General features: G+C 65.3%; 3 protein-coding genes across 5 annotated transcripts; all 3 read left to right on the top strand.

Annotated features, from left to right (window-relative positions):
• Window positions 1-1,019: 1,019 nt before the first annotated feature.
• On the top strand, window positions 1,020-3,013 carry LOC138717398 (bcl-2-binding component 3, isoforms 3/4-like). Its single transcript, XM_069850913.1, has 2 exons — window positions 1,020-1,653; window positions 2,919-3,013. The coding sequence occupies exons 1-2, from the start codon at window positions 1,020-1,022 to the stop codon at window positions 3,011-3,013; spliced, it is 729 nt and encodes a 242-aa protein (XP_069707014.1).
• SLC5A6 (solute carrier family 5 member 6) lies at window positions 1,406-13,523 on the top strand. 2 transcript variants are annotated; one of them, XM_069850544.1, is made up of 16 exons: window positions 1,406-1,495; window positions 5,849-6,296; window positions 6,785-6,850; window positions 7,516-7,567; window positions 7,666-7,733; window positions 8,219-8,373; window positions 9,004-9,144; window positions 9,711-9,840; window positions 9,921-10,009; window positions 10,082-10,194; window positions 10,754-10,821; window positions 10,912-10,998; window positions 11,567-11,751; window positions 12,258-12,355; window positions 12,446-12,567; window positions 12,914-13,523. In XM_069850544.1, exons 2-16 carry the CDS (start codon window positions 5,967-5,969, stop codon window positions 13,070-13,072), a joined length of 1,863 nt encoding a protein of 620 aa, XP_069706645.1. In that variant the 5' UTR covers window positions 1,406-1,495; window positions 5,849-5,966; the 3' UTR covers window positions 13,073-13,523. The 2 variants fall into 2 exon arrangements, with proteins under 2 accessions (XP_069706645.1, XP_069706644.1); XM_069850543.1 differs by lacking the exon at window positions 1,406-1,495 and having other exon boundaries at window positions 5,643-6,296.
• A 220-nt stretch (window positions 13,524-13,743) lies between these two features.
• On the top strand, window positions 13,744-17,503 carry PREB (prolactin regulatory element binding). 2 transcript variants are annotated; one of them, XM_069850555.1, is made up of 9 exons: window positions 13,744-13,907; window positions 14,861-15,056; window positions 15,183-15,394; window positions 15,621-15,701; window positions 15,803-15,900; window positions 16,089-16,262; window positions 16,345-16,417; window positions 16,515-16,674; window positions 16,844-17,503. In XM_069850555.1, the coding sequence occupies exons 1-9, from the start codon at window positions 13,776-13,778 to the stop codon at window positions 16,936-16,938; spliced, it is 1,221 nt and encodes a 406-aa protein (XP_069706656.1). In that variant the 5' UTR covers window positions 13,744-13,775; the 3' UTR covers window positions 16,939-17,503. The 2 variants fall into 2 exon arrangements, with proteins under 2 accessions (XP_069706656.1, XP_069706655.1); XM_069850554.1 differs by having other exon boundaries at window positions 15,776-15,900.
• Window positions 17,504-17,729: the final 226 nt, after the last annotated feature.

Below are 17,729 nucleotides of genomic sequence, written 5' to 3'. Positions count from 1 at the left end.
TAGCGGGACACTGGGCACCAGGACAGTGGGACACAGGGACACCAGGCGGGGACTGCTGGGGGACACCCGCTGATGTGCTGGGACACCTGGTGTTGTGCTGGGAGACCCGGTGCTGTGCTGGGAGACGCGGTGCTGGGACACCTGGTGCTGGGACCCCCGGTGCCGTGTCGTGTCACCTGGCGCTGGGCTGCGCTGCCTGGTGCTGTGCCACCTGGCACTCTGCTGTGCCACTTGATGCTGTGCCACCCGATGCCAGGCCATGCTGTACCATACCGCGTTGTGCCACCGGTGCCATCCGGTGCTGGGGCCCTTGTCCTCGTCCCAGCGGATGGGACCCCTGTGGCAATGGGGACCCCAGCTCAGGCAAGGGGGGTGCTGGGGAGTCCCCAGTGTTGTCCAGCCTGCAGACCCATTCCCCAGTGCACAACGCGCCAACAACTCCTCACCGGGAGGGATGTCGCTTATCCAGGGGTGGCAAAGCCCCGAGGTGGGATCCAGTGGAACACGGGGGGTTCAGCACCTTTACTTCTCATGGAATCGTTGAGGTTGGGAAAGCCCTCTGAGCTCATCCAGTCCAACCATCAGCCCAGCTGCACCGTGCCGACCAAACCATGTCCCAAGTGCCACGGCCACATGGTTTTGAAGCCCTCCAGGGATGGGGACTCCTCCGCTCACACGCACACAAAGCTACACAAAGCCGTACGTTTCTCATTAAGTGCGTAATCAGAGATTTATATGGAATTACAGTCACTGCCAGGCCATTCCTTGTGCCTGATCCACGTGCTCTGAGGGGTCATTAGGGTCACCTCAAAAAGGCCACCTGCCAGGGTCACCCCTCGCTCAACTCCTCCCAGGTACCGGCAGCATCTCTAAACCTCTGGTGTCGAACGGTTTCAATTCATGGAACTCCCAGCTACCCGTTCAAAACTCACCGACGAACCAAACCGTTAACGACCCACCACTGGGGACTGGCTCCCGCCTCGGTCCCGGTGACCCAACCCCGTTCTCCTCCTCGGACCATGGTGACTGGACCCCATTGCCCCTCTCTGGTCCCGGTGACCGGACCCCATTGCCTCCCTCTGGTCCCGGTGACCGGACCCCATTGTCCCCTCTATGGTCCCGGTGACCGGATCCCATTGCCCCTCTCTGGTCCCGGTGACCGGACCCCACTCCCCGCCTCGCTGCCTCTGGGTCCCGGTGACCGGATCTCCCTCCTGCGCCGGGTCCCGGTGACCGGCCCCCACCCCCGCCGCTCCTCGGGGCGCGGTGACCGGGCGCGCCGGGGCGGCCCCGCCAGCCGCACGTGGGCGCCGGTGACGCCATCAAAGCGCGCGGAGGCCGGGCGGAAGCAGCGGCGTCGCTGGCGGCTCTTCCTGGCTGTGGCGTCATCACCGCGCGCCGGTGCCCTTCCCGCGCCGCACGTGAGAGCTCCGCTCCGCGCCGGTGCCGCCGCCGCCGCCGGACAGTGTGGAACCGGCACCGAACGGGGCTCAAGGTCACGGCCGGAAGCGGCTCCCTCGGGCTGGGGGCACCGGGAGGGGAGCGGGGAAGGGGCGGGGGCACCGGGGACACCGGAGACACCGAGAGGGGCAGGGGGCACCGGGGGCACCGAGAGGGGAGTGGGGCAGGAGGCACCGGGAGGGGAGAGTAAGGGTAAGGGGACAGCGGGGACACCGGGCGGGGAGAGGGGTAGGGGACACCGGGAGGGGAGAGGGTAAGGGGGCACCGGGGACACCGGGAGGGGAGAGGGGCAGGGGGCACCGGGGACACCGGGAGGGGAGAGGAGAGGAGCAGGGTCTGGGGACACCGGGGACACCGAGAGGGGAGTGGGGCAGGGGACACCGGGGACACCGGGAGGGGAGAGGAGAGCAGCAGGGTCTGGGGACACTGGGAGGGGAGCAGGGCAGGGTTTGGGAGCACCGGGGACACCAGGGCTGGGTGACAGTGCCCTGAGCCAGGACGCTGGGAGACAAGGAAGTGTTAGACGGGGGACAACGGGGACAAAAGTGCTGGGCCTCGGGTGGGGTCACTGGGGACACCGGGAGATGGGGAAGCACAGGGCGGGGACGGTGGGACGCGGGGACCTTGGGGGATGGGGTCATGGGGGCCCTGCGGCTGTGGGGGCGTGGGGACCTCAAGGAGAGGGCAGTAGGACTTCAAGGGGGTCACGCAGGGACAGGGAGAGGGGCCTTGGTCTGGGGATGCCAGGGGATGGGGAGGGTCAGGGACACTGTGGAGAAGGGGGCGCTCAGGGACATCAAGGGGGGGGCTCAGGGGCATCAAGGAGGGGCTCAGGGATACGGAGGGGGCTCAGGGACATGGGGGGTCCCACCAGGAGCCTTGGGCTATGGTGCCAGCACACTGTGTTTGGTCTCCGTGTTGGTGTGACCTTGGACCCTGGCTGCCGTGCGTGCCGTATCCCAGCCAGAGTCGGAGCTGCCAGGCGGATGCTGCTGCCCTCTCACCTCCTTTCCCAGCTGGAGCCCTGTGCCAACACCGTCGCTCCCGGGGGGCCAAGGGGGCCCAGCCTAATCTCCCTGAGAATGCCTGGCGCCGGCATTCCACCGGGGATCATGGCAGGCACAGCGCCAGCCCCGTGCCACAGCAGCGCCGTGCCCCATGCTGCCCCACGGCACCGCGACTTGGAGGCTCTCTGCATCCCACACCCGTATCCCCTGGTCCCCACAGCCCCCTGCCCGCTGGCAGAGCTGGGGGGGGATCTCTGTCCATGCCCCCTGCAGGGCTGGAGCTGGGGAGGGGGGCAGGGGCTCAGTGGAGCCTGTGAGTAGAGCCGGGGGAGCCAGAGTGGGTGATGGCTCCAGCGTCTGCTCCGTCTGCCTGCAGCCCTGAGGCCAGCTGTCTGTCTCTGTTCATCTGTTCATCCCTCTCTGTCTGTCTGTCCATCCCTGGCTGTGCAGGGTGTGCCACGGGGCTCATCCTGCCCGCCCTCTGCTCCAGCACCTCCTCGCCATCGCAGCCAGCGCTCTGCTGTGCACCTGTCTGCCTGTCCTAGCCCTGTCCGTGTGTCCTGCAAGGCTGGGGGCTGCCGGCGGGACCGATCTTGCAGGTTGGGCGGCTGCTCCGGTGCTGACGGCGCTGGGCTGGCTGCGCTGCATTCTTGGCTGGGCTCGCACACCTTGGGGTGTCTCTGCCGGGCTTGGAAGGGCTGCGCAATGCCAGGGCGGTTGGGTCTAGTTGTGTTTGGCTGCGCCAGGTGATGACAGAGCTGGACCGGTGCTGCAGGCTCGGTGGTGCCGGGGCGGCTGCGGTGTGTTGTGTTTGGCAGGGCCGATGCTGCGGGCTTGGCGGAGCCACGTGCTGCCAAGGCAGTTGGGTTGTGTTTGGTGGAGCCAGGGGATGCTGGAGCTGCAGGCTTGGCGGGGCCGCGCACCTTGAATGCTGTGTTCAGTTCTGGGCCCCTCACCACAAGAAGGATATTGAGGCTCTGGAGCGAGTCCAGAGAAGAGCAACAAAGCTGGTGAGGGGGCTGGAGAACAGGCCTTATGAGGAACGGCTGAGAGAGCTGGGGGTGTTTAGCCTGGAGAAGAGGAGGCTGAGGGGAGACCTCATTGCTCTCTCCAGCTACCTGAAAGGAGGTTGTGGAGAGGAGGGAGCTGGGCTCTTCTCCCAAGTGACAGGGGACAGGACAAGAAGGAATGGCCTCAAGCTCCACTGGGGAGGTTCAGGCTGGACATCAGGAAAAAATACTTCACGGAAAGGGTCATTGGGCACTGGCAGAGGCTGCCCAGGGAGGGGGTTGATTCACCTTCCGTGGAGGTGTTTAAGGGACGGGTGGATGAGGTGCTGAGGGACATGGTTTAGTGGTTGATAGGAATGGTTGGATGCCGAGGGGATTGACACACAGACTCCAATCAGATGGATCGAAGATCCTTTATTGTGTTAACTCTGTCTTTATATACCAATCTAAATTGAACATAAGACACAAAACATTATATGATTGGTCAAGTCTCTGGTTGAGTGTTAGTAACCGATAATGCAACATCCCTTCTTATTTTCAGTTGGTTAATAGTTACGTCAGTTTAAGCTATTTTGTCCAAAAAGCACTGATGATGTTCATCACCAGATAGTCTATCTTGGGCTAGACTTGTTTTCTGCTGAGCCAGTCCCTTCCAGCCTGGATTTGTGCTTGGGATTGCCCCAACCCAGGTGCAAGACCTTGCAATTTGCCATGTTGAAATCCATGAGGTTTGCACAGCCCTGCCTCTCAAACCTGTCGGGGTCCCTCTGGATGGCCTCCTGTCCCCTGTGGATGGCATCATGCAGCTTGGTGTCATCACCAAACTGGCTGAGGGTGCCCTCAATCCATGTCCACGTCTGCGACAGAGATGTGAAAGATCTGAAGACCAGTCAGAATTCAGTTAGTGATGACTGTCCCCAGAGAGTGACGCACACAGGGTTAATACTCTCTGCCTTCGAGTCCAGAAGCTGCTGGAGGTCTGGAACCTCTGCCAGTATGGGGTGATTTTGCTATGCGGGAGGCAATAAGTAATTTAATTCAAGTGACAGATTAAGACCATTTTGGGACTGAGGGCCATGGAGGTGATCCAAGGGCTGGAGCAACTTGCGTAGGAGGATGGGCTGAGAGAGCTGGAGTTCTTCAGCCTGGAGAAGAGAAGACTCCAAGGAGACCTTAAAGCAGCCTCCAGTACTGAAAGGGGCTCCAGGAAAGCTGGAGAGGAGCTCTTGATCAGGGAGTGCAGGGATGGGGTGAGGGGGAAAGGTTTGAAGCTGCAAGAAGGAAGACTGAGATGAGATCTTAGGCAGAAATGTTTACTTGGGAGGGTGGGGAGGCCCTGACCAGAGTTACCCAGAGAAGTGGTGGCTGCCCCATCCCTGGAGGTGTTCAAGGCCAGGTTGGATGGGGCTTGGAGCAACCTGATCCAGTGGGAGGTGTCCCTGCCCATGGCAGGAGGTGGGACTGGATGGGCTTTGATGTCCCTTCCAACCCAAACCATTCCTTGGTTCTGTGATTCTATGTCAATCAGGATGTGCTGAGTGGCCCTGGGGAAGTGAAGAAGCAGGATCTCCTTTGGGTCATGTTGGGTTTGGCTGGGCCAGGCGATGCTGGAGTGGGACCAGCACTGCAGGCTTAGTGGGGCTGTCCTGCTCCGGGGGTGGGTGTGTTGGTTTTGGCTGTGCTGGATGATGCTGGAGCTGGGTTGGTGCTGAGGTTTGGTGAGGCTGTCCTGCTCTGGGGGTGGATGTGTTGGTTTTGGCTCTGCTGGGTGATGCTGGAGCTGGGTTGGTGCTGAGGTTTGGTGGGGCTGTCCTGCTCTGGGGGAGGACGTGTTGGGTTTGGGTGTGCTGGATGGTGCCGGAGATGGGTCGGTGCTGCGGTTTGGTGGGGCTGTCCTGCTCCGGGGACAGCCCTGTTGGGTTTGGCTGTGCTGGGTGATGCTGGAGCTGGGTTGGTGCTGAGTTTTGGTGGGGCTGTCCTGCTCTGGGGGAGGACGTGTTGGGTTTGGGTGTGCTGGATGGTGCTGGAGCTGGGCTGGTGCTGGGGTTTGGTGGGGCTGTCTTGCACCAGGGGTGGACGTGTTGGGTTTGGCCGCACGAGGCCGGTTCTGCCGGGGCCCTGGGCACGACTGTTTTTGCATCCATGGCCTTGATGCTTTTGGAAGCGGCGCCTGTTTCCCTTGGCGGGGGCCAGGGGTGGCCACCGCGGTGCTGAGCCCAGCCCAGAGGGAGGAGAAGGCTTAAGAGATGGTCCTGATCCCTCTTGGCCCTCCCCAGGTCCTTGAAGCAGAGGGAGCGAAGGTCCCTGCTGTGTCCAGCACGGCTTCCGGCGTTCCCTGCCTGCTGCCAACACCCGTTTCTCTTCCTGCAGCTCAGAACAGGAGGAAATGCCGTCCAGGACCCCGTGCTGAGTGTGCTCATGAAGCCGTCGGGGTGTGGCCGGGGCAGTGGAGGCTCCAGCGCGACAGCAGCCACTGGAATCGCTTACCATGAAGTTCACAGTGCTCGACTACAGCATCTTCGCGCTGCTGCTGGTGCTCTCCTCGGCCATCGGGCTCTTCTACGCGCTGAGCGGCGACCGGCAGCGCACGGTGCAGGAATTCCTCCTGGCCAACCGCAACATGGGCTGCTTGCCTGTCGCCCTCTCCCTACTGGCCACCTTCCAGTCGGCCGTGGCCATCCTGGGTGTGCCGTCTGAGATCTACCGCTTCGGCACCGAGTACTGGTTCCTCGGCTGCTCCTATTTCCTGGGGCTGCTCATCCCCGCTCACGTCTTCATCCCCATCTTCTACCGCCTGCGTGTCACCAGCACCTATGAGGTGAGTGGCGTCAGCGCCGTGGGGCCGGAGGGGACACGGATGGAACCCAGAGCCTTGGGAATGAGCTCGTGGCACCCGGCAGGGCTCTGGTTTCCAGTCCTTCACCACCCTGTGCCCTTTTCCCAGCGCCCAGCCGGCTGTGTCCCACAGGCGGGGCTCCTACCCATCTTATTCAGCGTTCATTCCATCCCCTGCCCTGCTCCGCTGCCGTATAGGGGACATGGGGGACACAGATGGAGCCCAGGACCTTGGGACTGAGCTGGTGGCACCCGACAGGACTCTGGCTCCCTCTCCCTCACTGCCCTCTGCCCCTTTCCTGGTGCCCAGCTGACCGTGTCCTGCAGATGCGGCTCCCACCCAGCTTATCCAGAGCTCATCCCACCCCCTGCCCCTCTCCACTGTCACGTGGGGGACACGGGGGACAGGTCCCCTCCAGCTCAGGACCTCACGTCTGGGCAGGATGGTGCCCTGACCCCTCTCCCCTGCAGTATCTGGAGCTGCGCTTCAACAAGACAGTGAGGATCTTCGGCACCATCACCTTCATCTTCCAAATGGTGAGCCTGGACGGGGCGGGGACAAAGGGGGTGAGGATTTGGGGGGTATATGGTGGGCAAGGGAGATGTGAGGGGGTTCGGGGGTGACGTGGGGGATCTGGGAGGGGATACGGGGAGGATGCAAGGGGGGACAGGTGGTGGGGACATAGGGAGACGGGGGTGGAAAGGACTTGGGGGGCATTGCGAGGGGATATGGGGGACAGGGGATGCAAGGGGAGATGTGGGAGGCTGAGGAGGACCCGGGGATGCATGGTTTGGGGGAATAGGGGGGCTGGAGGGATGTAAGGGCATGGGGTGGGATGTGGGGATGCAGGGTTGGGAGGGACACAGGGGACATGGCAGGGGTATGGGGTGCTGTGGGGGTACAAAGGGACAGGGGAGATGCAAGGAGGGATGCTGAGACTGGGGGGTATGCCAGGGACAAAGAGGGACATGGAGGGGGCGCAGGGGGCTGAGGGAGATGCAGGGTGAGGACAGGGTCTGGGGGGGATCACAGGGGTAGATGGGGGGTGCAGGGGGTCTCTGAGGGGCTGAGTGGGACAGAGGGTGCTGGGGGGGTGCAGGGGGTGGAAGAGGAGATGCGGAGGGGTTGCAGGGTGCTGGGGAGATCACAGGGGGACGCAGGGACGGGGTCCGTGCCCACTGCAGCGCCACTCTCCCCACAGGTGATCTACATGGGGGTGGTGCTATATGCGCCGGCGCTGGCACTGAACGCAGGTACGGGGGGGGCAGGCACGGGGCCGTGGCGCTGAACCCCATCCTTTGCAGGGGCAGCAGCCGCTGCCTGGCTCCTCCATGGTCTCTGCTGCTTCCAGTGACCGGCTTTGATCTCTGGAGCGCGGTGCTCACCATGGGGCTGGTCTGCACGCTCTACACGACGCTGGTGAGTCTCTGCCAGCCACGCTGCAGCCGGGCTGGCCACGGTGACGGTGCTGAGCCTGAGTTGGCTGTGGTGACAGTGTTGTGTCCCCATGGCGGTGACGGTGGCAAGCCCTGTGCCTCTGCTGGGTGCAGCGACGGCACCGTGCTGCGGTGACAGTGCTGTGCATCTGCATTATGGCTTTAAATTGGAGGGGGCAAGATTTAGACTAGACATTAGGAAGAAATTGTTCATGATGAGGGTGGGGAGGCCCTGGCCCAGGTTCCCCAGAGAAGTGGTGGCTGCCCCATCCCTGGAGGTGTTGAAGGCCAGCTTGGATGGGGCTTGGAGCAACCTGATCCAGTGGGAGGTGTCCCTGCCCATCGCAGGGGGTTGGAACTGGATGGACTTTGAGGTCTCTTTCAAGCCAAACCATTCCATGATTCTATCATTTCCTGACTGATTCCGTGCTGTGCCTCAGCCGCAGTGCGGGTGCCGTGTCTCCACAGGGCGGGCTGAAGGCCGTCATCTGGACCGACGTGTTCCAGACGCTGGTGATGGTGGCGGGGCAGTTGGCCGTCATCGTGGTGGGCGCCGGGCGCGTGGGTGGCATGGCTCATGTCTGGCACCTGGCGGAGCGCGAGGGCAAGATCTCTGGCATCGAGTGAGTGGCTCGACCGGCACCTGCGCCCCGCGGCACGGGCAGCCGCGAAGAGCCCGGGGTGGGAGAGACGAGTCCTGGAATGGTGTGAGGGGGCTGCTTGTGCCACCCTGTTCCCGTGCTGGGGGTGCCAGTGAGGAGCTGGTGTGTGATCCCAGCCTCTCCGCTGCCTGGATCCCAGTGCTTTCCAGTGGCAGGCTGGGAGGAGCCTGAGACGGGGGAGACGAGCCCCAGCACGGTGTGAGGGGTCTATTCTTGCCACCCTTGTTGCCGTGCGACCCCGTTCCCACTGTTTCCATGCCAGTAAGGACCCTGTGCCATGATCCCATCCCCTCTCTGCGGCCTGGACCCCAAACCCTTTGAGTGGCACACCTTGGGGGAAGGTGGGAGGGATGGGAGGAGCTCGGGATCGGGGAGAGGAGCCTTGGAATAGTGCGAGGAGGCTGTTTGTGCCACCCCATTCCCGCTGCCCTGTTCCTATGCCATGGGGTGTTCCAGCCCCTCTCCGCAGCCTGGACCCTGACCCATTCCAGTGGCACAACTTGGAGGCAGGCTGGGAGGCTAAGAAGAGCCTGGGATCCCATGTCACAGGGGATGGTTTGTAACCCCAATCCTATCGCCCCCCCTTGGCAGCCTGGACCCTGACCCGTTCCAGCGACACACGTTCTGGACTCTGGCGGTGGGGGGGATCTTCATGATGTTGTCGCTCTACGGGGTGAACCAGGCGCAGGTGCAGCGCTACCTGAGTGCCCGCAGCGAGCGTGAGGCCAAGCTGTGAGTGCAGGCGGGGGTCCTGCCGTGCAGCTGGGGGGCAGCGGTGGGGCTGAGGGTCCCACGGTGGGGACAGGGGTCTGCAGTGGGGCTGGGGGGGTCACACAGCGAGTATGAGGCCAAGCTGTGGTCAGGGTTGGGGTCCTGACGTGAGGGTGGGGGTCTCATGGTGGGGACAGGGCTCCAGTGGTGGGGCTGGGGGTCCTGCAGTGAATAGGAGGGCAAGGTATGAGTAGGGCTGGGTGTCCTGCAGTGGTACTGGGGGTCCCACCATGGAGATGGGGACCTGTGGTGGGGCTGGGGTCCTACAGTGAGTGGGACAAGCTATGAGTGGGGCTGGGGGTCCCGCGGTGGGGACAGGGGTCCTGTGGTGGGGCTGGAGGTTTTGCGATGAGGCTAAGTCCTCCAGAGCCCCCTCCTCACCCCCTCTTGATGCCTGCAGCTCCTACTTTGCCTCAGCTTCTGCTTGTGGGGCTGGGGGTCCCACAGTGGGGCTTGGGATCCAGCTGTGGGGCAGGGGGTCCCACAGTGGGGCTGAGCCCCCTCCCCACACCCCATTGACCCCCCAGCTCCTGCTACGCTGTGTTCCCGTGCCAGCAGCTCGTGCTCTGCCTCAGCTGCCTCACCGGCCTCGTCATGTTCGTCTATGACCGGCAGCACCCGCTGGCGCCCAACCAGCACCCCGGCTCCCATGACCAGGTGGGTGCTGGCACCCCAAAAACCCACGGGGTCCCATCCTGCTCCCTCCAGCCCCACACACTGTCCCCCCTGCCCTACAGCTGGTGCTGTACTTTGTGATGGACGTGCTGCGGGACCTCCCCGGGATGCCCGGGCTCTTTGTCGCCTGCCTTTTCAGTGGTTGCCTCAGGTGAGGGGGGGTCCTGGGGGGGATTTGGGGTGCTGGGAGTTCCCAGCTGAGCCCCTCCTGCCCACCTCCCAGCACCATCTCCTCTGCCTTCAACTCGCTGGCCACTGTCACCATGGAGGACCTGGTGAGGCCGCACTGCCCCGGGCTCTCGGAGTCGAGGGCCACCATGCTCTCCAAGCTGCTGGGTGAGTGGGGAAGGGGCGATGGAGGGGGAACGAGGGACCCCCAGAGCCACCATCACCCCCCTCATGTCTCTCCATGCTGCTGGGTGAGTGGGGAGGGGTCGATGCGGGGAGAACGGGGGACCCCCAGAGCCACCGTGACCTCCCCATGTCTCTCCAAGCTGCTGGGTGAGTGGGGAGGGGGCGATGTGGGGAGAACAGGGGACCCCCAGAGCCACCGTGACCTCCCCATGTCTCTCCAAGCTGCTGGGTGGGTGGGGAGGGGGTGGCTGTAGGGGACACAGGAGACCCTCAGAGCTGCTGTGATGCCCCCCCTGCTTCTCCCCATGCTGCTGGGGTGGGGGGCTGCCCTCAGGGGACCCCCAGAACTACCATGAACCCCCTCACTTCTCCCCATGCTGCTGGGTCAGTGACGGGGGGGGGCATCTGAAGGGGTGGCAGGGGACCCACAGTGCCACTGTGACCCCCCCAAAGCTGCTGTGACCCCTCCCCCATGCCACTGGGTGAATGGGGGGGCTCAGGGGGGTCCCCCACACCGCTGTGACCCCACCTCGTCCCCCAGCCCTGGGTTATGGACTGCTCTGCCTGGGTATGGCCTATGTCTCCTCCATGCTGGGACCGGTGCTACAGGTAAGGGTGGGGGTACGGGGCCCCCCCAGTGCTTTGGGGGGAGTCCTGGTGCTGAGCACCCCCCCATTGTGTGTGTCCCCCACTCCCCAGGCTGCCATCAGCATCTTCGGGATGGTGGGGGGGCCGCTGCTGGGGCTCTTCTGTCTCGGCATGTTCTTCCCCTGCGCCAACCCCACGGTGAGGGGGGGCAGAGACCCCAGGGAGGGCACAGATCTGGGGGGGACAGTGTGCGGGGAGGGGTGGGGGCATGGACCCCAGGGTTGGGGGTACAGATCCGGGGTGGGGGGACACACAGACCCTGCGGGGGCACAAATCAAGGGCTAGGGTGGGGGGGATGGATTCCAGTGGGGGGGGGGGGGGTGCAGACCCTGGGGAGAATATGGACCGGTGGGGGAGGTGAGGGGCACAAAGACTGGGGGGGAGGGCTCAGAGCTCGGGTGGGGGGCAATGCGAGGGGGCTGGGGGTCAGTGCTGGGGGGGGCAAGGGTGTAGATTCTGGGTAGGGGCATCAGGTGGGGGCAGATGGGGAGGGCACAGATGGGGAGGGGGGGGCTGTTGGAAATAGCGGGGGCAGTGCCGGGGCAGGGGGTAGGCAGTGTTGGGGGTCTGGGGCACCCCAAACCCAGGCAGGTGGCTGTGTACCCCAAGACCAGCGTGGGACAGTGGCGGGGGGAAGCTGTGGTATCCCAGTCTTGGCGGGGGGGGATGCAATGCTGGGGGTCCTGCTCTCACCCCGTCCCCCCAGGGCGCGGTGGCGGGGCTGCTGGCCGGGCTGGCCATGGCGTTCTGGGTGGGCATCGGGGGGCTCCTGCAAGCCATGGGGGGGACTGGGGGACCCCCCCCATCCAACAGCACCCTGCTGCCCCTCACGGGCAACCACACCACCACACTGGCCACCACCCTGCTGGCCTCCACAGCCGCCCCCCTGAGGTGAGAGGGTGGCGGGGGGGGCAACTGCGGTCTGGGGGGGGCTGTGGGGACTGGAGTGACTGGAGACGCTGGGGGGGCTGTGGGGATTGAGGGGGCTGGGGACGCTGCGGGGGCTGTGGGGACTGGAGTGACTGGGGGCACTGTGGGAACTGAGGTAATTGGAGGGTCTGCAGGGGTTGGGGGCACTGGGATGGCTGTGGGCTGTGGATTTGGGGGTGCAGAATGGGGGTTCCCTGGTGCTCCCCACTCTCCTGAGCCCCCTCCCCAGCCCCTTGGAGCTGTGGGACTGGGGGTGTTGTGGAGTGGGGTGGGTGTCAATGGTGCCCCCTCCTCGACCCCCAGGGGGCTGCAGAACTTCTACAGCCTCTCCTACCTGGGGGATGGGGGAGAGGGGGCTGCAGGACTGGGGGCTGCGGTGGGATTGGGGTGCGGGTTGAGGGGGTCAGGGGTGCCCCCCCCGGGCTCCCCACCTCTCTGATGCTCCCCCCCCGCCTTGACCCCCCCAGTGGGCTGCAGCGGTTCTACAGCCTCTCCTACCTGTGGTACAGCGCCCACAACTCCACCACCGTCATCGTGGTGGGGCTCGTGGTCAGCCTGCTCACCGGTCAGTGCCGTGGTGTGTTGGGGGGAGCAGGAGGGGGTTGCTCAACCCCCCCCACCCCCATCTCCTCACCCACCTTTTCTGCCCCCCCAGGCCCCACACCGCCCCACACCGTGGACCCTCGCACCATCTCCCCACTGCTGCCCCGCCTGCTGTGCTGCCTGCCCCCCAAGTACCGACAGCGGCTCTGCCCCGGGGGGCAAGACCCCCCCCAGGTGAGGGGGCTGGGACCAGTTTAAGGGGGGGGTGGGGCAGCATCAATCAGCCCCCCAACTCCTGCTACCCCTCTCCCCATTACTTCTGCCCCCACCTCATGCTCCTGCCCCCCTCATTCCTCATCTTCCCCCTGCCCCAGCTTGTTCCCTCTGTCACCCCTATTCTTTTGCCCTCTCTGCCCTCCATGCTCCTGTCCCCACATTGCTCCTACTGTCCCCCCACTCCCGCCCCCCCACTCCTACCCCTCGTGTTCCTGCTTTCCCCCAATCCTGCTGCCCCCACTCCACTCCTGCTCCCCCATTGCCCCCTCTGACCCCCCAACTCATGATCCCACTGTCCCCCCAGGACACCGACCACTCGGACGCAGCGGTGAAGCCCAAGGGGGGGGTTCCCAACGGCCTGGCCCCCTCCGGGCACGAGGAGGAGGAGGAGGCAGGGGAAGGCCAGGGCTACATCCGCACGGTGGGGGCCCCCGCATACGCCCTGCAGGAGACCTCCTTCTAACCCCCTCCCTGCAATGGGGGTCTGGCCCCTGCGCCCCCCAGCAGCACCAAAGTGTGGAGGGAGGTGGGGGATTGCATCCAGGGACCCCTGGGAGAGGAAGATCCTGGAGCCCTGGGATGGAGGGATTCTGGTCCCTGCTGGGTCGGGGGTGGGGAGATGGGGGGGTGTCCCTGGGAAGGGTCTGGGTCCCTGGGGGGTGTCCTAGTTCCCTTGGTGAGGGGGTTGGCCAGGCACCCCTCACTCCCCCAGCTCTCCACCCCCTCCCAGCTCTTGGTGGGGGGGGGTCTCTGGGACCACAACTTTGCGGGGAGGTGGGGGGGGCAACCGGGAGCGGTGCCCCCTTCCCCCCCCCCGTCCATGTGCCTTACACGCTGCTCCTGGGCTGGGGGTGGTTCCCCCCCGCCCTTCATCTCTGTGTTCGGTGTTCTCCAATAAATGGGATTGGACCGCAGGCCCTGTGACCGCCCCCCGTCTCCCCCCCCGCCCCCCATAAGCGGGAGACCCCCGCACCGACGGGGGCAGAGGGGGGGCGGGGCTCCGAGGGCAGTGGGCGGGACTTCGAGGACAGGGGCGTGATCTGATTGGCCAGGGGCGGAGCCTAACGCGAAGGGGCGGGGCTCGGGGCGCCCGGCTCAGAACGTGGTGGGCGTGGCTTGCCGTGCGTGGTGACGCTGCGTGGTGACGCAGGGTGACGTAGGCAAACATGGCGCCGCGGCCGGCTGAGCTGTACCGGGCGCCGTTCCCGCTCTACACCGTCCGCCTGCACCCGCGGCGCCCGATCGCCATCACCGCCGGCGGCGGGGGCGCCGCGAAGACCGGCATCGGCAACGGCGTGGTGCGGGGGGGAGGGGGGACGGGGGGCCTGGCTGCCACGGGGCAGGGGATGAGGGGTCTGGGGGTGCAGAGAGGGCCTGGGGCTGCAGGGCGGGGCAGAAGGGGGTCCAAGGACCGACGGGGACCTGGCTGCTGCGGGGCAGGGAGTGAGGGGGCCGGGGGCTAAGGGGTGCCCGGCTGCTGTGAGGCTGAAGATAAGGAGATCCGGGGCTGCAGGAGGGCTGGAGGCCAAAGCGGGGCAGGGGGACCGGGTGCGCGGAAGGCCAGGGACCAACGGGTGCTGTGGGGGGCTGGATGAGGAGCCTGTGGAGCTGGGCAGAGGGGGTACAGGGACCCAGGGGGATCTGGCTGCTGCGAGGCGGGCAGTGAGGGGGCTGGAGGGCTGTGTGCGAGGGGGGCTCTGAGGGGGCCGAGGTCTGTGCAGAAAGGAGAGAGGGAGCTAGGAGTGCGGAGGGGTGTGGGGGCTGGTTACAGAAGGTGCCAGGGGGCAAAGGGGCGCCTGGATGCTGTGGGACTGGGAGTAAGGAGAATTGGGGCTGTGGGGGGGCTGTGGACTGGCGGGTGCTGTGGAGTGGTAGATGAGGGGGACTGGAGCCAAGGGGTGCCCAGCTGCGATGGGGAGGCAGGGCTGGGTACAGGGGTGCTTTTGGGTGGGGGCGACTGCGTAGGGCCAGGTTGACAGGTTCAGGAGGGACTTGGCTGCTGTGGGGTGATGGGTGAGGGGGCTGGGGGGCCAGGGGCTGCAGGGCTGGGCACAGGGGGTCCAGGGCGTTAGGGGGACCAGGCTGCTGTGGGGCAGGGGATGAGGGTGTTGGGGGCTGGGGGCTGCAGGGCTGGGGAGGAGGGAGCCAAGGCTGTGGACGGAGGGGACCTGGCCACTGTGGGGCTGGGTGGTCCCTGGTCAGGGCCCTGCTGCAGCGCAGGCAGGTACTGAGGCCGCTCCCCGTCCCACAGCACTTCCTGCAGCTGGAACGGATCGGGGGGCGGTTCAGCGCCTCCCTGCTCCACTCTCATGACACGGAGACCCGCGCCACCATGACCATGGCGCTGTCTGACGACTTCATCGCCGCGGGGCAGGATGCCAGCTGCCACATCCTCCGCTTCAGCCTGCACACGCCCAATGCCAGCGGCAGCACAGCCGGACGCAACGGTAAGCCCCGTGCTTCCAGGAGCTAGGGGAACAGTGCGGACCCTGGGAGGACGCAGCAGGGATGCGGGATTTTCTGTCTGCCTGGCGTCGCGGCGCTGCATCAACGCTCTGTTTCCTGTGCTGCAGGCAGCGGGGAGAAGGGGCTGCGGAAGCGGAAGGGCGCCAGCGCAGCGGGACAGGCCAGTACGCAGAGCCAGGCGAGCGAGGTGACGGTGGAGAGTCTGCAGAGCGTCCGCACCGACTTCAGCCCCGATGCCCTGCAGAAGGCCGTGCGCTTCAACGCCGACGGCTCCCTGCTCGTCACCGGCGGTGCCGATGGTTTCCTGCGCCTCTGGGAGGTGAGGATGGCCACAGCTGCACTGGATATCGTGGTGCATGCCCAGTGGGGAAGGCTAGCCTGTGGCAGTACCAGATCAGCAGTGCCATTCCCCACTCTCCTTCATGACGCTGTCCCCTTTCTTTTGTGAAGCCGCCATCCCATCTCCCGTCACACTGTCACCTCTTCCTGACACTGTGCCCTTCGTGGTGTTGTCATCCTCCCTGACTTCTCCCCATTCTCTCCAGTTTCCCAGTATGAAGAAGACACTGGAGTTCCAAGCTCATGCTGGGGAGATTGAGGACATCGCACTGGGCCCTGACAACAAGGTGAGCGCCAGGCGGCTCCGTGGCCCCACGGGCCGAGCAGCCCTCAGATGCTGGCGCTGTCTCTCCGTGTGCAGGTGGTGACGGCGGGACGTGACTTCCAGTGCTGCGTGTGGCAGCGGGACCAGCTGGTGACAGGGCTGCGCTGGAACGAGAACCTACCCAGCATTCCCGACAAGACATATCGCTACCAGGCCTGCCGGTGAGCGCCACGGCTGGGGATTGAGCTTCTCCGTGGTTTGGAGTGCAGAGGGCTTTCCTGTGTGATGGATCCGGGTCCGGATTGAGGTGTGGGAGCAGGGAGATGTGCACAGGAGGGTGCTGGGTGCTGGGTGCTGGGCTGAGGTGCTGGCTGCAGGCTCCGGCGCAGCCCCTGCTCTGCCGGCGCAGGTTTGGAGCGGTGGAGGACGACGCCAGCGCGCTGCGCCTCTACACAGTGCAGGTGCCGCACAAGCGGGAACGCCGCCCGCCACCGTGCTACCTCACTAAGTGGGACGGGAAGAGCTTCCTGCCGCTGCTGACGCGACCCTGTGGCACCGAGGCGATCTCCTGCCTCTCTGTCAGGTACCGGGGGGCACAGGGCTGGGGGGCTGCATGGGGCTGGGGGCTGTGCTGAGCTCCCTCCTCACTCTCCTTCCTCCCACAGCGACTCGGGCACCTTCCTTGGGCTGGGCACGGTGACCGGCTCCGTCGCCATCCACATCGCCTTCTCCCTGCAGGTGAGCTGAGCCAGAGGGGGGATATTCTAGGGCATGGGGGCAGCTCAGGCTGGGAGCTGCGTGGCCTCAGCACTCCCTGTCCTTGTCCCCTCTGCAGAGGCTGTACTACGTGCGGGAGGCGCACGGCATTGTGGTGACCGACATGGCCTTCATCCCCGAGAGCCAGCGCGGGCGGGAGCTGCTGGCAGGGGACGAGGCCGCCCTGCTCAGCGTGGCCGTTGACAGCCGCTGCGAGCTGCACGTGCTGCCGCGACGCCGTGAGTGCCAGGGGGGCTTCTGAAGGGCCTGGGGGGCTGCTGGGGGCACTTACAGGGGCTGGGGGAGGGTGTACAGGGGGCTGGGGTGTCAGGGTGGTTTCTGGGGGGCTGGGGGCTGCCATGGGGTCAGGGGTCAGGCCTCACCTCACCCTGACTCCGTGCCCGCCAGGTTCACTGCCAGTGTGGCTGTTGCTGCTGCTCTGTGCCGGGCTCATTGTGGCCACCATCCTGGTGCTGCAGCTCGCCTACCCGGGACTCCTGTAGTGCCCAGACGCCCACCCAGCACCAGGATGGGCCTCCCAGTACCTGGACAAGACCTTCCAGCAGTGGGACAGGACCCCTCTATGCCAGGATGGACTCCCCCAGTGCTGAGATACATCCTCTCCCAGCACTGCGATGGCCCCCCCTGTGCTCGGGCAGGAATTCCCTCATGCCTGGATGGATTCCCCTGCACCAGGACGGATCCCCCAGCACTGGGACAGGAGCATCCCATGCCAGGATGGATCCTCCTGCATCTGGAGAGGCCCCCCCCAGCGCCAGGATGGACCCTCCGATGCTTGTATGGACCTCCTTGCGCTGGAACGGATCCCTGGATGCTGGGACAGGCCCCCCACATGCCAGAATGCACCCCCCATCAGCACTAGGACTGGACCCGCTTGTGCCAGGATGGATCACCCAGTGCCAGGACAGCACCCCCCGTGCTGGGATGGACCCTCCTGGCGTTTAGGGAGCAACCAGAGGTCCCAGGAGCCACAGGGTGGGTTGCATCCCAGTGGCCCTGTGCTGGCTGTGCCCCACTGCTGCCATTAAAACTGGAGCGTGCTGGCAGTGCTGTCCCGTCTGTGCTGCTCAGGACCCCTGCCCAGCCCATGGACCCATGGCTGCAGCTGAGGGAGTTATAGTGGGGAAGCAGCCCCTGCCCCACAGGCTCCACGTTGGGGAGTTCTGGCTCCCTCTTCCCCAGAGGAAAGGGTGGTCCTGGGGGAAGCCCTGCGGCAGAGCTCCAGCTTGGAGCTTCTGAGGTGGAGAAGCCTCCTGAGATTGGAGCTCCTCCA

This window comes from Phaenicophaeus curvirostris, chromosome 2 (genome assembly GCF_032191515.1).
Source record: "Phaenicophaeus curvirostris isolate KB17595 chromosome 2, BPBGC_Pcur_1.0, whole genome shotgun sequence".
NCBI classification, from domain to species: domain Eukaryota; kingdom Metazoa; phylum Chordata; class Aves; order Cuculiformes; family Cuculidae; genus Phaenicophaeus; species Phaenicophaeus curvirostris.
This window is presented reverse-complemented; position numbering and strand designations above follow the sequence as displayed.

Bases quoted from the DNA above. Each gene is read 5' to 3' on its own strand.
- LOC138717398 (XM_069850913.1), top strand. From the start codon at position 1,020: ATGGTGACTGGACCCCATTGCCCCTCTCTGGTCCCGGTGACCGGACCC. The intron at 1,654-2,918 runs GTAAGGGGACAG...CTGGCTGTGCAG, and splicing joins ACCGGGAGGGGAGAGTAAGG to GGTGTGCCACGGGGCTCATC.
- SLC5A6 (XM_069850544.1), top strand. From the start codon at position 5,967: ATGAAGTTCACAGTGCTCGACTACAGCATCTTCGCGCTGCTGCTGGTG. The intron at 10,999-11,566 runs GTGAGGGGGGGC...CCGTCCCCCCAG, and splicing joins TCCCCTGCGCCAACCCCACG to GGCGCGGTGGCGGGGCTGCT. The intron at 11,752-12,257 runs GTGAGAGGGTGG...TGACCCCCCCAG, and splicing joins TCCACAGCCGCCCCCCTGAG to TGGGCTGCAGCGGTTCTACA.
- PREB (XM_069850554.1), top strand. From the start codon at position 13,776: ATGGCGCCGCGGCCGGCTGAGCTGTACCGGGCGCCGTTCCCGCTCTAC. The intron at 16,263-16,344 runs GTACCGGGGGGC...TTCCTCCCACAG, and splicing joins ATCTCCTGCCTCTCTGTCAG to CGACTCGGGCACCTTCCTTG. The intron at 16,675-16,843 runs GTGAGTGCCAGG...CGTGCCCGCCAG, and splicing joins GCACGTGCTGCCGCGACGCC to GTTCACTGCCAGTGTGGCTG.